Consider the following 18560-nt stretch of genomic DNA (forward strand, 5'->3'; position numbering starts at 1 on the left):
TGTATCTGTATATACACATACATACACACACACATATATATATATACACAAACTTGTTCTCTTTTCACCGGGCAGTACATTTATGTAAATGCTAATCCATATATATATATATATATGTGTGTATATGCGAGTATCTGTATATAGAAAAAAAATATATATATATATACACACTGAACCTTTTTTTGTTATTATATGTACACATACATATATGTATATGTACACACGCACCCATACATACACATAAAAAACAAACAAACAATAGTGCAATAATAACAATAGTCTATGTAGTTCAGAGTTTACTTGGAGGTATTAGTGTTTAATAGCCTAATGGCCATAGGTAAGAAGCTGTCCCTGAACCTGGACGTTACAGTTTTCAGGCTTCTGTAACTTCTTCCCGATGGCAGGGGTGAAATCTGTGTATGGCCAGGGTGTTAACTGTTGATCTGTTTAATGAAATTTACAATGTTTTTCAAAGCAGCATTGTTTTAAGAAACAGCCCCGAGACCTCAGATTGGAATTGGAGTCAAGAAATTGTATTTTTAATTGCATCATAATGTGAGAGCGCTGAGCCCTTCAACCAGCAGATGCACACCATTGCCTCTTCTAACACTGGATTGCATTCATTTCACAACTTGAATCAATATGGTAGCACGACCAAATGTAACAATAAAAAGCAAGGTAAATGGGCAGGCAACCAAATTTATGAATAAATATGGATCTTGTAAACAGGGGAAAGATTTATGTTGAGCACTGCCACTTGAGGGCACAAAGTTCTAATCGAGGAAGCAGAGTGATTTTAAAAAACTGAGAATCGGAGAAGGCTTGACAACCATCCAGCTGCTGAATTGGAAGACTGCAGACAAGAGGAATCAGAATATTGAGGAGTCTGGAAACAAGGAAAAATATTAAAACTACATTATTGGTGGACCAAAAGACAGAACTCGAGGCACTGAAGTAATAGGTACAGTCACTAAACTAGCAGAGTGTTAAGTCAATAATGAACAAATCTGAAATTAAAATATGGCATTACCAAACGTAAAACAACCAGATATCTAAAAAAAAAACCCATCTGGTCCATTAATGACCTTCCATGTAGGAAATATACCAGTACATGAAAAGCAAAAAAAAAGTACACGCTGCAAATCCGAAACAAAAGCACTGAAAATATTCAGAACAGGCAGAATATATAGATGTGGCAAGAGAAACAGCTACCATTTTAGGTTGGTGACTTTGAAGAGAACTGAGAAAATTTACAGAGGTGGTTTTACGTTTCAGAAAATTTCAAAAGAAATGGCACCGACAGGACAAGGACCAAGAGAGGTTGAATGACAAATATGTGGAGGTGCGGTAAGCCAAGGGAGGCAGCTTGTTAACTGCAGATATTCCTTCCAGAGGAAATGTAAATAAGAGATGATGAAAGATAAGCAGGTGAGGGAGAAACAGACATATATTGGAAGGCAGAGTATTATCTGAATGGTGTCAAGTTAGGAAAAGGAGACGTACAACGAGATCTGGGTGTCCTAGTGTATCAGTCATTGAATGGAAGCATGCAGGTACAGCAGGCAGTGAAGAAAGCCAATGGAATGTTGGCCTTCATAACAAGGAGTTGAGTATAGGAGCAAAGAGGTCCTTCTGCAGTTGTACAGGGCCCTAGTGAGACCGCACCTGGAGTACTGTGTGCAGTTTTATTCTCCAAATTTGAGGAAGGATATTCTTGCTATTGAGGGCGTGCAGCGTAGGTTTACTAGGTCAATTCCCGGAATGGCGGGACTGTCATATGTTGAAAGACTGGAGCTACTAGGCTTGTATACACTGGAATTTAGAAGGATGAGAGATCTTATCGAAACGTACAAGATTATTAAGGGGTTGGACACGTTAGAGGCAGGAAACATGTTCCCAATGTTGGGGGAGTCCAGAACAAGGGGCCACAGTTTAAGAATAAGGGGTAGGCCATTTAGAACTGAGATGAGGAAAAACTTTTTCAGTCAGAGAGTTGTGAATCTGTGGAATTCTCTGCCTCAGAAGGCAGTGGAGGCCAATTCTCTGAATGCATTCAAGAGAAAGCTAGATAGAGCTCTTAAGGATAGCGGAGTCAGGGGGTATGGAGAGAAGGCAGGAACGGGGTACTGATTGAGAATGATCAGCCATGGTCACATTGAATGGCGGTGCTGGCTCGAAGGGCCGAATGGCCTCCTCCTGCACCTATTGTCTATTGGAACTATATACCATACACTGTCAGAAGCAAAAGACTACAGTTGCTTGAAATATGAAATGGAAATAATGCTGGAAATACACTCATCAATCCAACATCTATAGCAAGAGAAATAGTTACAATTTCAGATGAATTGTAATTAGAAAGACTGATTATTAAATTAATTGAATTTAAATGTTAACTTCCACAACGTGCAAAGTTAGAAGATGAGATTCTGTGCCTTGAGGTTAAATTGCCTCTTGCACAGATCCAATATAGTTTAAAAGGGCAGTGATATCAAGGTGGGAATGAGATGAATTAGAGTGACAAGCAAATAGAAGCTCAGTCATCCTTGCAAATTTCTCAGAGGTATTCTGCATTGCAATCACCTTATCCATCTTGATTTTGCCAAAGCAGAAGTGACTGCATCACGAGCACCAAATGCTGTAAAGTCAGACATACAGCACAAACCATTAGCCACCAAGTCTACAATGACAATTTATTTGGAATCGTATTTTATTCTTCCCATGTCAACATAAGTTTACCATGAGCATTTGGTGTTAATTATAGTCATCTTTATATTGTGTAGGAAGGAACTGCAGATGCTGGGTTAAACTGAAGATAGACACAAAATGCTGGAGTAACAGTGGGATAGGTAGCATCTCTTCTTCAGGCTGATGGTCCGATGGTTCAGTCTGAGGAAGGGTCTCGGCCCGAAACGTCACCCATTCTTTCTCTCCAGTGATGCTGCCTGTCCCGCTGAGTTACTCCAGCATTTTGTGCCTGCCATCTTTATATTAGTCTACTTTAATTTTTGCCACTTTCACTGTGATGCTACCAGAAGGCACATCTTCCTTCTTCTTGCAGCATTTAAGGGAATATTTCTTGTGCAAAACTTTTTCATTCCTTCATCACCAACAACACCCACTCCTAATTCACAACATTTGCCCGTGCCCTTTACCCGTCGGATTATTCAAGTAAACAAATGTTCCCTCCAGAAAAGGAAGCACATCATAGAAATACAGCACTAAACAGGCCCTTCAGCCCACATGCTCATGAATCCATCCATCTAATCCAATCTACCAGCATTTGGTCCATTGCTTTATATGCTCTGCCAATTTAAATGGTCATCCAGATATTTCTTAAACAGTAGGCAGCTGCTTGCTTTCCCCAATCAGGCCGTGCATTCCAGATTTCAACTTGGGTGATGAAGTCCTTCCTCAATATCATTCTTAACATCTTACCCCTTCCCTATGGCCGCTAGTTAGATACCTCTGCTATGGGGAAGCTTTTCAACAATTGACACCGCTCAATTTTGTCTATCTCTGTCAGCTCCCCTGTCCCGAGGGGCTCTGCTCCAAGAAAATAAAGCCCAGTCTGCCCTCGGAACCAAAAACTGCCCACTCTAGGATGGTGAATCTCCTCTGTACCCTCTCCAGAACATCAGATCCTTCCTATAGTGTGGTGATCAAAACTATACACTGTACTCCATTTGTGATTTAACCATGTTTCACAAAGCTGTACCATAATCTTCCCATGTTATAGTCTATGCCCCAATTAATGAAGGCAAATATTCCATCTAACTTCTTCACCTCTTTGACTGTGTTTACCACCTCAGGGATCCTTGGACTTGCACAGACATTCTGTTGCTCAATAGGGAGATTGCACGTAAGGTCGTACGGTCAAAGTGCGTGACGCACAGAGTAACTCAAGCTGTCTAGAGGACATGGCAGCTTCCGGCATTCACTAGTAACACATGCAACAGGTACATTCTTACCTTTAAAAAGCAACCAAATGGCCAATTATGTGTGCTGTAAAAAATGAGGAAGCTGGAGGATCTAGCGGAGGAAGAGGAACCAGGAGAAGGGCTGCCAAGCCCGCAGATGCAAGAAACAGCTGGGAAGATGTCTGGCCAGCTGGCGGGAGACGGGGAAACGCTGCCATGAAGGGAGGTAGGAGAGGAAGGCCGAAAAGCAGAGGACCGCCAACCAGCCGGCGGGGGGAGAAGAGGAGAAGAAGGAAAGGACAGGGTTGAGCGAGCTGGGAGGACAGCGGGAAGAACCCGAGCCGAGAGGCCTGGAGGGTCTGCAGGGGCAGAAGCAGCGAACGCTGGAGGTCGGCGACCCACCTGAGGACGAAGGGCCCAGGGAGCTGTGCTCAACGGCTTTGGAGGAGGCGGTGGAAGAGGAGGAGGAGCGGAGTGTCGAGCCCAAAGAGGGGGAGGAAGAGAACCGGGGAGGCCGATTGGCAGCGGAGGCCGAGCAGCAGCGAGAGCTGGGCTGGGCGCTAGAAGCCGTGGCGGAGGACCAGGCCATGGCTCTGCTCGGTGGCCCCAGCCTCAAGGTGTTGAGGCCAGCCAAGTGGAAGCGGGGAGAGGGGCTCGAGGGCCAGCAGGAGCGGCGAGGGGTCAAAGAGCTGCAGGAAGTGAGGCTCGAGGAGCGAGGAGCGCAGGAACGGGGAGAGGTGACGGGACACCCGGAGCGCCAGGTGGGAGCCGGAGACACGTTGGGAGAAGCCGGTGATGCCGAGCTGCTGCAAAGTGCCGCCGTAGCATTCAACTGCAACACCCTTTCATTAGGACTGGTGAATTGTCCCACAACAGAAGTCGTTCCAAACATCCTAGTAATAGGATTTTTTTTAAAGACATTTCGCTACAACAGAATTCACCTGCATCTCTTCCAATTTATAGTATACTGATTTTGCTACTTATAATGTAGTCTCCTTCAAGATAGAAAAATAATCAAATCAAATTTGACGATCACTTTGGAGAACACCTCCATTCAGTTTGGAACAGTGGCCCTGAGATTCCAGTTGCCTGAAACCTTAGCTCAAGGTCTCAAAGACCCATATCACCATGGCCGCACTCTCATCTCCCTATCATCGGGAAGGTGGTACAGTAGCCTGAGGACCATCATCAGGCTCTTGAGCTTCCCAGCATAACCCTAATGAAGCACAGAATAGCTATTGACTTTCTATAAAGTTACAATATACATTTCGGCTTGTACCATTATGGTCATGAAACCTAGCACAAGAAGCAATTTACCATATTATTGTATATTTATATGTCACGGTTGTGTTGATGTGCCTGAAAAGCTATAATAATTAATCATATCATTGTTCCATTCTTGGCACATATGACAATTAAGCACTCTTGGTAACACTACAAGGTTCTAATACAATTTATGGATGTCAATGACCTATTCACTTCATAAAATCAAAAATGTTTTCCCTTTCTCACTCCTGAGAACTGCCAGGCATCATTGAATGTGTTAGGAGAAATGTCAATTTATATTTATAATGTGATGGGTGAAATGTTGATGTGAAAAACAAAAATCTTAAAACACCAACATATTCTTGGTATTGATGAATCGTCCAGCCACATATCTTGGACCTTATCCCTCCATTTCACTTTCCTTATCCACTATCCTTATCAAGGTGGCCTAAATTGATAAGTGTTGAAGAATCAGACAATCCTGGATTGTTTTCTCTGGAACCTTATAGAGGTTAAAGGGAGGCCTGACGGAAGTATATAAATGAGGGGCTTAGATAGTACTAATGGGTGGAAATGGTACAACTAAAGGGCATAACTTTAAGGTGAGAGGGGCAACATTTATTGAAATTATTATCTGAATGGTGTCAAGTTAGGAAAAGAGGACGTACAACGAGATCTGGGTGTCTTAGTGCATCAGTCATTGAAAGGAAGCATGCAGGTACAGCAGGCAGTGAAGAAAGCCAATGGAATGTTGGCATTCATAACAAGAGGAGTTGAGTATAGGAGCAAAGAGGTCCTTCTGCAGTTGTACAGGGCCCTAGTGAGACCGCACCTGGAGTACTGTGTGCAGTTTTGGTCTCCAAATTTGAGGAAGGATATTCTTGCTATTGAGGGCGTGCAGCATAGATTTACTCGGTTAATTCCCGGAATGGCAGGACTGTCATATGTTGAAAGACTGGAGCGACTAGGCTTGTATACGCTGGAATTTAGAAGGATGAGAGGGGATCTTATTGAAACATATAAGATTATGGACACGTTAGAGGCAGGAAACATGTTCCCAATGTTGGGGGAGTCCAGAACCAGGGGCCACAGTTTAAGAATAAGGGGTAGGCCATTTAGAACTGAGATGAGGAAAAACTTTTTCAGTCAGTTGTAAATCTGTGGAATTCACTGCCTCAGAAGGCAATGGAGGCCAGTTCTCTGAATGCATCCAAGAGAGCTAGATAGAGTTAAGGATAATGGAGTCAGGGGATATGGGGAGAAGGCAGGAACGGGGTACTGATTGAGAATGATCAGCCATGATCACATTGAATGGCGGTGCTGGCTCGAAGGGCCGAATGGCCTACTCCTGCACCTATTGTCTAAAGATGTGGAGGGCAAGATTTTTTTAACAGAGTGCTGTGAGTTTGGAACAAGCTACCAGGGTGATGGTGGAGGTAGGTTACGATAGTGACATTTCAGATGCGTTTAGACAAGCAAATTGACACGCAAGGAAAGAAGAATATGGATCATGTGCAAGCAGAGATTAGTTTAACGTAGCATCATATTCGGCACAGAGATTATGGGCTGTGCTGTTCCTGTGTTGTTCTTTGAAGTGGCCGGGAGAGGCCGGGTGGGGTCCAGGCGAAGCAAGACAGAGCCAGACATAAACCAGACACGTGGCATGTTCTGAATCCAATCATCTGCCCACCTTGCGGTGGACGGAGCGATTCAAGCACAAGCAGTTACTCGTACACATGCCGGGAGCAGCCAACGTTGCCGGGGCAGAGACGAGTTCCCCGCACTCGGTGTGAGAGGCCCGCGCCGCCCGCTCCGTGTCCCGCCCGGGGAGGAAGAGGCCGGGCGCCGATCAGTCTGCTTACCTTCGCTGTTCTTGTCGGGGTCGAAACACTGCCCGCAGCTCTTGTTGTAGCACAAGACGGACATGGCCACTGCCGCCACCGAGCAGCCGGTAACCCCTCGACCGAGCAGCCGGTGTAGCCGGTAACCCCGCGGTCTGTGCAGCCGCTAACCCCTCGACCGAGCAACTGGTGTCGCCGCTAACCCCGGGCCGGTCCGGGCTGAGCAGCCGGTAACTCCGGGCCGGGCCGGTCCGGTCCGCTCTCGGGAAGGTTCGGGAAGCTCCGCACTCCTTCCGCGATCCTTCGCGAACATTCGACCCATCCCCTCGCGTCGCGCCGACGTCAGCGCGTATTCTGGAACCTTGGCCCGAACAAAGATAATAGAGGAGCAAGATAGACCACTCGACCTTAAAACCCGTCGTAGGTCATGGGTAAATTTCAGCGCCATTTTAGTAAGCAGACTCTGTGTGCTAGACTGGGCAGTGAGTGTTCACAACTCTCTGCGATAAAATGTTTGCAAACAATTATTTTTAATCAACTTCTTGGATAAGTTGATAAGTTGTCATTTATAACTATTTCTTGAAGAGTTGCTGCTTCGTGATCTTTAAACTTTGGATGTTACTCATTGAATATTTGCACTAGAGACCCACTCTGTATCAGGCCAATTAATCATGTTTAATGAACTGTTCTTTGCTTTCTCTGTTAATTTTAATTTCACCTCCACGATTAATTTCATCTCTTTTTGTGTTATTTTAGAAAGTCGTGGAAGCAGAGATTAGGCATTTGCAAACAATAGAACTCTACTGTATCCACAATGTTTCTGTTTTCTACTGCACAACCGCCAACAGCTGGGCTATCTCATGCAGGTATATAATTGAAAAGACATTTAATTTTATACTTGGAGCCAAGAAAATTTGAATTGGTGAATTGATTAGTTAAAAACCCTTGACAGCCACTAAAATGACCAATGCTGCCTGACATACAGAAGCATGAATCCAATTCAAATATACACAGTGGTGGAGTAAATCACTGGGTCCGGCAGCATCTCTGGAGAAAAAGGATGAGTGATGTTTCAGGCTGGGACCCTTCTTCAGACGAGGGGGGGGGGGGGGGGGGGGGGAGGGGGAGGTGAAGAGCAGGTATAAATCAGGACCTGACCTTTTCATTGGTTAGCTGATATGCGAAACAGTGCAACCCTGTGTATCTCGCACACAAAATGATCTTAATCTTACCATGAATGACAGAAATAAAAAGTGTTATCCTTGTTTATGAAGCTCATTTTTGAATGATTTTAAATTGATTGGGGTTGGTGCTAAATCCTTCTAACCCACAAACGTGAGATATTCATATTTGAAAAATCCATAAATCACAAAAAAACCAAGAAGGTGCCTATATTATTTGACCAACTTATCGGTTGAATTTAAGTATAATTTTTTTACAGGTTGAAGGGTAGTCCTTAAGGATTGTGTTAATGCATATAACTCATTTTTCACAAAAGTGAGGGTTAGCAATGTATTGCACTGACCCCCTCAATTATATGTTAAATTCAAAACCAAACCAATGTACATTATTTATGTCTAAAGCTAGCACTTCTGTATCAGTGTAGGTATGTACACATTACATTTTATTACACTAATATAGAATGAAAAAATATCTTGACATGTGTTCATAGTTATTTTATTCATAATATTAGGATTTCTAGAAATAAGTTTGATGTCACTGATTGCGTATGTGTATGGGTAGGCCCTAATGTGTATCGGTAGGCCCTAATGAAATGCATGTGAAAGAACAGTGATCATGATAGGGAGAACCATGTGCTGAGAAGTGTGTGCATGACTGATTTTCTACACATATATATATATATATTATTTGTTTAGCAACCATTTTATTTCAATCTCTCTTTTATATATATATATATATTAGAGAGATTGAAAGAAAAAGGTTGCTAAACAAATAATTAGAGGAAATCACAAAATAAACACATATACATATATATTTATATATAAACCATAAAGGTCAAATCGCCTTGTGAAAAATAAGATGAAGAGAGAAATAGAGCGTTGCTTTAAATCAAAGTTGCTTCTGATCCATGAGAAGGAACTTTGAGATCTATTTATCTCTATCTTGCCTCTCGCACACAAACACCCACACACAAACACACATTCATATATATATATATAGTGTAAGAAAATAACTGCAGATGCTGGTACAAATCGATGGTATTTATCTCACAAAATGCTGGAGTAACTCAGCAGGTCAGGCAGCATCTCAGGAGAGAAGAAATGGGTGACGTTTCGGGTCGAGACCCATCTTCAGAATATATATATATATATATATATATATATATATATATGACGCTATATATATTTATATTAAGTTAAATTTGTGCATAATGTATGTTAGAGCAATACAAGGGAAACTGCACAAAAGAGGGGGCTGGGGGGGAAGGATGGGAGGGACATGGGCAGAAACAGTAAGAAAGAATAAAATCAGAGAAATTAAGAAGGGGGAAACATTTAAAAAGAAAAATAACAAAAAAAATGTGAATTGATAGATGAGACACATTCTGCATTTTAATGGTATCATCACACATACTTTTCCCCCACAACGCTGATTACACTGAGAGACATAATGAACAGCGGGTTTTGCTTACTAAAATGGCGGACATTCTGCTCCGTTGCGTACTACACTTCAGTATAGGCGATTTCGACGGAGTGGTCCATCTTTCTCCACTCTATTAGCTTTGTCCCGGGAACGTCGGCAGCGTCTCCTCTATTCGTGCTGGCGTTGGCACCGTGGCTCAACGCTGTAACTAACTCTGTTTATTTGTCTTGCTGCGGGTATAGAGGTTTTTAAAAAAAAACGAGAAGGCCGTAGGAGGTGTTGAACAGAAGTTCCATCCACATTGCATTATCCCTGGGCGTTTTAATGAAGTCTCATCAGCACACTGTCATCTGCGTTGTTATCTGCTTAGGCGAATGGTCATCGTTAATGGGCTAGGCTTTGAGGAGGAACTATGTAGTGTCTGGGTGTCCTTTGCATTGCTGCGGAACTACAGGCGTCATACCAAGCGGCACAATACAATTATTCTACAACAAAGCACGGTTTAGAAAAACTACAATCAATGAAATTATTCAAACATTTGAATTTTATGGTCGCATTCATTAATACATCATTTGGTTTCAATTCATTATATACATTCATGATATTTATTACTTCCTTCACATCGCAGTACACTTTCTATAAACCATTTAGCTCAACCTGCACTTAATTCAGTCCATTCAGCAATTCAGTAAATTTCAAGATCCCTGTAAATAATAATCTCCGGAATTTGCATAATTTCATCTGTTTTAGGTCCTTTGAAGATCCATTTGATGTCACCCTCCTGCACACTTTCATGTTGAGCTGGTTGGCAATTATTTGTGGACTCCTACTGATGCAGCTGTTTTGTTAAAATTGTTATGAAGTAGTGTCCCATGCTGTTCAAATTGATTTCAGACTCGCCTTCCAAGTTATCTTTGAGGTCTATGAGAAGTCCCATTCTTTTGAAAACAAGTGGAAATGTTGCCCTGACTCAGGCAGTAAAGGACTGTCTTTCCGTGGTCCAAAACTTGAAATGTATTTTCTTGCACCACCGGTAAACGGCAATTCCCTGGCCAGTTTATTCCATTGAGCTGCAGGCCTGTTTCCCAACATGATTGCCTTTGCAGAGTTTGCTTTAATCAATACTGCATGTTCTCATTGCTATCTATAACATATTACCTGCTGACCAGCTGCAAAATTGTGACCATGTCCATCTTTTTTTTCTCCATCATCCAAACAGTAAAACATTGCCAATTCACAACTGCCCAAGAATGTCTTTCATTTGCGCTTTATATCTCTGGAGGCATGGCCATTGTTTTATTCAGTTTCACTTGAATCCACATCTCTAGTCATCCTCCTTCTATGTAGTGCATGTTACTTCACCACATCTCTTTATTCTAGCCCACATTACTTTTTTGATTTATTTGTATAGAACATGCATGCTTATGCCAAACTGCCAGGACGATCTCACCTGGCTTTCAGCCCAAGTATCATAATTCCCATTTGATGGACTCACAACAAATTCCATTTTCTTTGGTACTGGTGGATCATCATCTCTGTTAATCACGTTATTGTGGTCCCACTGAATGATATGTCTGCCACTTCGCAATCATCATATGCTTTCCACTCCACCTGCACCTTGGGTCTCTCACTAGCCCAGCAGATTCTTGTAATTTCCCAGTGTTACTCCTCTGTAGTGATCTTTCCCCTTTGGAATTTTGTCAGGCAGTTGCAACGTACCTTTTGAATAACCATTTTCTGTTCTAGCTACAACTTGTATTTCGTATCTGCTAATTTGATACTTTGGAACCACATGACCAGTGCTTTGCTCAGGTGGGGCCAAAGCACCCTGAAGTGTGAACATGTAGGATGGCTAGTGACATGGAGGTGATGTTTAAAAATGTGATGCTTTATTGCTCTCAATGTGAATTTGTGGTAGGAATAGGGAACAAGTTAACAAATGCAATTTATGAAATGATAGAAACAAGGAGGAATGAGACCAGAGAGGGATCAGAAATCCAAGGTTTCATAGAGTCATAGAGTGATACAGTGTAGAAACAGGCCCTTCGGCCCAACTTGCCCACACCGGCCAACATGTCCCAGTTACACTAGTGCCACCTGCCTGCGCTTTATCCATATCTATCTAGACCTATCCATGTACCTGTCCAACTTTCTTAAAATTTGGGATGGTCCCAGCCTGAACTACCTCATCTGGCAGCTTGTTCCATACATAGGGCGGCACGGTGGCGCAGCGGTAGAGTTGCTGCTTTACAGCGAATGCAGCGCCGGAGACTCAGGTTCGATCCTGACTACGGGTGCTGCACTGTAAGGAGTTTGTACGTTCTCCCCGTGACCTGCGTGGGTTTTCTCCGAGATCTTCGGTTTCCTCCCACACTCCAAAGACGTACAGGTATGTAGGTTAATTGGCTGGGTAAATGTAAAAATTGTCCCTAGTGGGTGTAGGATAGTGTTAATGTACGGGGATCACTGGGCGGCACGGACTTGGAGGGCCGAAAAGGCCTGTTTCCGGCTGTAGATATATGATGATGATGCAGCTGCGGCTTGCCTGCAGTCCGTCTGTCTTTTGTGTTTTTTGTTGTTTTTGTCTCAATTGTAGTGTTAATATGATGTAGTGTTGTATGTTATGTTTTGGGGGGGGGGGGTGGGAGGGAACGGGAACTGTAACTGTAACATTCTCTCTCCAGAACGGAGACGCGACCTTTGTTCTGTGCCGTGTCTCCGTTCCCGTTGCGGCCTACCACCGGCCATGCACCTGGGACCACCTGGGTCTCTGGTTCGCAGAGCCCGCGGTCCGGACTCACCACCTGCGGCGCTGGCTGCCTGCGAATGCTGCGGGAACGGCTGCGACTCGTCTCCGGAGGCTCCGGCGCGGGCCGCGTGGACGTCGGAAGCCCGCAGGCCCCTGGATGGGGGCCGACATCGGGAGCTCCGGCAGCGGCAGAGGCAACGTGTTCGCCCGCCCCGAATCGCGGGGCTTGGGTCGGCCCGCCACGGACCTTTCACCATCCGGCGCGGCCTGAAATAGGCCGCGGGATTTTTTTTCACCGCCCAGCGGGGGCTTCAATATCGGGAGCCCCGACCGCCCCGACGTGGCAACTCCAACAGCCTGACCGCGGGACAAGACGGCAGGGAAGAGAAAAAGACATTCTGGCCTTCCATCACAGTGAGGAGGGACTGGAGGAGGCTCACTGTGATGGATGTTTCTTTTTGTTTGGTGTTAGTTGTGATTGTATGTGTTATTGCATTTTTATTGATTAATCTTATTGGTCTTATTGTTCAACTGCGGGTAATGTTTCATTTTACTACACATTTATGTGTATGTAACAAATAAACGACTATTGACTATTGATGATGATCCCTGAAAAGTTACCCTTCAGATTCCTATTAAATCTTTTCCCCTTCACCTTGAACCTATGTCCTCCGGTCCTCGATTCCTCTACTCTGGGCAAGAGACTGTGCATCTACCCGATCTATTCCTCTCATGATTTTATACACCTCTATTAGATCACCCCTCATAGATTAGTATAACTGCCACAGTACAGCACAAGATTTTATACACCTCTATAAGACCACCCCTCATAAATCAGTTTATCTGCCACAGTACAGCACAAGAACAGGCCCTTCGGCACACAATATCTATGCTGAACATGGTACGATGTCTCTCCATACCCTGCGTATCAAAATGCCTTTCCTAAAGTCTCTTAAACACCACTATCGTATCTGCCACAACCACCCCTAAACTTCTTTTGCACACTTTCCAGAGCCTTCACATCCTTCATGTATGGGATGACCTGAACTGCACATGTTTTGACCTGCTGACTGTCCAGCATTTTCTGTTTTTATTATATTGTATGAACATGAAAAATAGAATAAACAGTAGTCAACAACCCTAATAAAAAAACAATGTCGTCAGTAAATAAGTTTTCAATAGAAGCATGGATGTTTATGGCATAAGTCTGAAGAACAGTTCCAACCTGAAATGTCATCTATTCATGTTCTCCAGAGATGCTGCCTGACCCATTGAGTTACTCCAGCACATTGTGTCTTTTTTTGCAGTTCCTTGTATCTACTGAATAGATTTTTTTTTGTTAGAGCTGGCCATTTCCTAGCATTTCTGTGGCACAACAATAACTTTCTATTTAACAGCTCTTGTCCAGATATCTTCCAGATCCTGCTGCTTCATTTTCTGAGGAGTTGCACATGGAATTGAATACTACAAGCAAACATTCCACTTCTCACTTTATTATGAAGCAAAACTAATTGAACAAGGAGCTGAAGATGGTTGAGTACAGGACATTGCCCTGAGGAATTCTAGCAAGATTTCCAAGAGCTGGACATTCCCAGTAGTAACAACCATCCTGGGTGCAATTATTGACTTCAGACACAGTATTGTTTTTGCCTTTGATGCCCATGAACTTAGGTTTAACCAGGGGTCTTGGTGGCACACTTGGTCAATCTGATCCCATCTCTGGAATTGAGCTCTTTTGTGCCAGAAAGTGTCACTTTGCCCAGAATGGACCTGAATAGTTAGGAAGTCCCTTATGAACCATGTCTTTGCATGACGTGGAGAGAGTCACTATCTGCATTTGACATCTCCCTGCCCCACCCTGCTGAAATATGAAGATGGTGCTGTTCTGCTGAGACATGGATCAGTAACCGTCCTCATCCACCTGCTGCTCTTGTTCCTGATATTCTTTAGTCTGGTACTCACAGCCCTCAGTTTCAAGGTCCATATGCTGCCCTTCTTCTTACACCAAAGCTCTGTCAGTGGTTGTGCAGATTAAGAATGTAAAAAACATATCCCTGACCCCTGGATTAAAAATGGACGAATTTTCACCATGGCCATTATTGAAAGACTCCACCTCCGCAGTTCTCTAGGGTAGTGAATTTCAAAGATTCATGATCTTTTGAGAGAGAAAATTCCTTCTGTGGTGTGGGGAATACACTAGGTTCAGTAGTGACCACACCGACACTCACAGTAGGGTGAACGCACATGATATATTTTATTTACAGTGGTAAGGAAGTCCAGGACCACATGGGGGCACTGTCCAACGTCACCTGGGCGCGTGTGTGGTGGCCTTGGGGATCTCAGTCTTGTCCCAGCAGCTTAGTCCTGGTCTCAAAAGAGGACTCATGCCAATCTCAGGCTTCTTCTTCCAGTTCACCCGTACCTCGAGAGGAGGCTCTGATGCTCTCAGGCTTATCCTGGGGCTCACCTTTGGGACTTGAAGAGGCAGCGTTGGCAGTCTCTGGGGTATCTTGGTGGCTCATTTTTGCCTCTGTGACGTGTTGTCCATGGCCAGGAAGAGGCACTGGCGTCTCAGGCTTGCCCCGGCCACTCAATCGTAGTCCCAGTGGAGGCACTGGTTTTCTAGGGCTTCTACCTGGCAGCCCAGTCTTGACCACATGGTGGCATTGGTGGTCTCGTGTTTGTCACAGTGGCTCATCTTCCTCCAACCTGTGATGGGAGAACAGGGAGGCTTGCTCTTCTTCTCCCATCGATTCCTCTTGGGCTACAATGCCTGAGTTTTATAGGGAATAGGCTGTCAAGGTTCAAATGGCCAAACCAATATTAGCTAATTGGACTAGCTAATATTAGCTAGTTGGACTAGCTAATATTAGCAAGTTGTTACCACTGATAGACACAAAAAGCAGGAGCATCTCTGGAGAAAATGAATTGGTGACATCTCTGATCGAAATCTTTCCTCAGACTGAGAGTCGGGAAAGGGGAACGAGAGATATAGATGATACTTAGGACAAATGAATGGAAGATATGCAGAAAATAATGATAATAATGAAAATGTGGAGCCCACAGTGGTACATTGTTGGCTGTGGGATAGGTGATAATGAGTCATACAGACAGTGGAACTCAACAGGACGACAGTAAAACTAGTAGAATGACTAGGGTGGGGGAGGGACAGACAGAGAGGGAGAGAGGGGATGCAAGGGTTGAAGTTAGAGAAATCAATATTCATATCGCTGGGCTACCCAAGCGAAATATGATATGCTGTTCCTCCAATTTACATTTGCCCTCACTCTGACAATGCAGGAGACCCAGGTCAGAGAGGTCAGTGTGGAAATGGGGGCGATTTAAAGTGCTTGGCAACCGGGAAATCGCGCAGGCTGATGCGGACTGAGAGAAGGTGTTCAACGAAACTATATCCAATTCTGCACATGGTCTTGTCGATATATAGGAGTGCACACCTGGAACAGTGGATATACTGGATGAGGTTGGAGGAGGTGCAAGTGAACCTCTGCCTCACCTGAAAATACTGTTGGGGTCCCTGGACATAGTCAAGGGAGGTTTTGGGACAGGTGTTGCATCTCCTGCGGTTGCAGGGGAAAGTACCTGTGGAGGGGTTCTAATGTGGACCATCTGTTATTTTGAAATTATGCTCTAGTTTTACCTCCCTTTCCCACCTACCAGGGGAAACACTCTCACGGTGCCCAATGCCCATCAGAAAAGTTTTTGTTTCAATAAAATCACCTCACATTTTTCTACAATCCAGTGTGCAATGGGCCAAACCTGCTCAAACTGTCTTCATGCATCAACTCATTCACCCCAGTAATTAATGGGGTGAATCTTCTCTACACTGGCTCCAACATAGGCACATACTTCCTTAAATTTGGTGACCAAAACTGAATGCTGTACTGTAGGTGCGTTCTTAAGTGCGCTACAAAATTGCACTTGATCCTTTCCTACTTTTCCTTATTCCCTGTAATTAAGTTCAACATTGATTTCTGAACATACCTGAATCTTTTTGTATTTATTTACTAGAAAAACCTAATCGCTTTATACTGCTACAATATTTTTGGTCTCACTTAGTTTAACTAATAAATGTGGAGGGAATGGGCAGACAATGATTTTGGTCAGGACCCTTTTTCAGATTGATCGAGTAGGGGGAGAAAGTTTGAAAGAGGTGGGGATGGAGCAAAGAGCAGCAGGGTTGCTACCTGACCCGTTGAGTTCCTCCAGACTTGGTGTTTTGCTTAAGATTCCAGCATCTTCAGCTTGTGTTTCCATTAAAAATAATTTGATTTAAAAAAAAAAAAAATCCTTCCAGAGCAGATAATTTCACAATTTCTCACTTTATACTGCACCTGCAACTCATCTATCTATACATCCTTTTGCAGGCTCTTTGTGTCTTCCTCACAGCTTGTTAGCTGACCTGTTCTGTATCACCACCAAATTATTTACAATACACTGACTTCATTCAAGTCAGAGATATAGATAATAAATAGATGTTGAACATTGATCCTTGTGGCACTCCAGTAGTCACTAATTGCCATTTTATTAATGACCCATTTATCTCAATTCTCTGTTATCTGCTAATTAGGCACTTCTCTGACCAAGACACTACATTACCCCGAGCCCTCTGTGCTCTTCTGTGGAAACCTATCTTGTGCACTTCATCAAATGCCTTCAAATAGACAACGTCTGCTGGTTCCCCTTTATCCACTCTACCTTTTAAATCCTCTGAAGTGTAACACGATTGTCAAACACGATTTTTCTTTCACAGTGTCTTATTCTGTCTCCCTTCTTTCTGTATGAATAAATGCATATGCTGTGGCGGGCTGAGCCACTTTGGTAACGAACCGTCGTTTGTCGGGCTCGAACTCTCGCTTGGACCTGGCGTGATCTGGGCCGACCAATCACGCGGTCAGGGGGGAGGGCCGTGGTGTGCCAGGAGAACAAAGGATTTGGCAGTTGGGATTTGAACTCGGGCACACGCGGGTGAGCAACGGAACTGTATTCGGTTAATGATTGTTTAGAGTGTTTACACGATGCTTGGACCTCTACAGTGGTGACCCCGACGATCCAAAACGGCCTATTTTGGATTGTATCATGTCTGCAGCCGACAACCCAGACCAGCAGCACACAGTTTTGATCAAACTGCCCGCTTTCTGGACATCACAGCCCCACGTGTGGTTTCAACGGGCTGAATCCCAGTTCCACATCCGGCAGATCACCGCCGCTGCCACCAAATACTACTACGTGGTCAGTGCGCTGGACCAGGACACCGCCGGGCGCATAATCGATTACCTTTGCCAGCCACCAGCCGACGGCAAGTACAAGGGCCTCAAAACGCTCCTCATGCGCACTTTCGGTCTCAGCCGCTGCGACACGGCATCCAGACTCCTGCACATGGATGGTCGAGGCGACCGCAAGCCGTCCGTGCTTATGGAAGAAATGCTCGCCTTGATGGACGGGCACAAGACCTGCCTCCTGTTAGAACAGGTTTTTCTCGAGCAGATGCCTGAGAGGACATTTGCCTGCTCCTCGTGGCCGACGATTTCACCGACCCCCGACGGTTGGGAGCCCGTGCGGACATGCTGTGGCAGGCGAAACAGCAGGGTGGCGCCACCATCAGCCGGGTGGTGGCGGTGCCTCGGCAGGTCAAGCGGCCGGGCCCAGCCTCCACCAAAGGAGCGGCAGTGAAGCTGGCCACGAGTGACGCTGGCAAAGGTGAGTGGTGCTACTACCACTAAAGATAGGATTCCAAGGACGACCGATGCCGACCACCCTGCACGCATCCGGGAAATGCCTCGGTCGGCCGCCAGTAGCGGCTACTGCGGCTGGGCAGAAGCATAGCCTCCTCTACATTTGGGATCGTCATTCGCGGCGGCGTTTTCTCGTGGACATTGGAGCAGAGGTCCATCTGTTTTATGCATACAGATCAACAATATAATTGCCATACATAAGTACAATTCCTGGTTCGGACATAAGGCAACGATACAGCCCAATGAGTCTATATGCAATAGTCATCAGGTTTACGTGCCATTCAAAAATCTCTGTACAGTCTTTACAGCCCTTTCAACTTTCTAGGCCTCGCATCATTCCAGACAGGCAGGGAGGATGGGAGCATGAGCAGAGAGACAGAGGGGTGTAAAATGAGGGTAGAAGCAATAGGTAGCAAGGTGAAAAGTAAAA

General features: G+C 44.6%; 1 protein-coding gene across 1 annotated transcript in view; it reads right to left on the bottom strand.

Moving 5' to 3' along the window:
• The window catches only part of chordc1b (cysteine and histidine-rich domain (CHORD) containing 1b), a 32861-nt gene extending 25611 nt beyond the window's left edge, over positions 1-7250 (bottom strand). The window contains exon 1 of the mRNA XM_078402693.1: positions 7046-7250. Coding sequence (XP_078258819.1) covers positions 7046-7109 — 64 coding nt within the window. The 5' untranslated portion in view covers positions 7110-7250. The remainder of the gene's footprint in view (positions 1-7045) is intronic.
• Between the last annotated feature and the right edge of the window lie 11310 nt (positions 7251-18560).

This window comes from Rhinoraja longicauda, chromosome 7 (genome assembly GCF_053455715.1).
Source record: "Rhinoraja longicauda isolate Sanriku21f chromosome 7, sRhiLon1.1, whole genome shotgun sequence".
Taxonomy (NCBI): domain Eukaryota; kingdom Metazoa; phylum Chordata; class Chondrichthyes; order Rajiformes; family Arhynchobatidae; genus Rhinoraja; species Rhinoraja longicauda.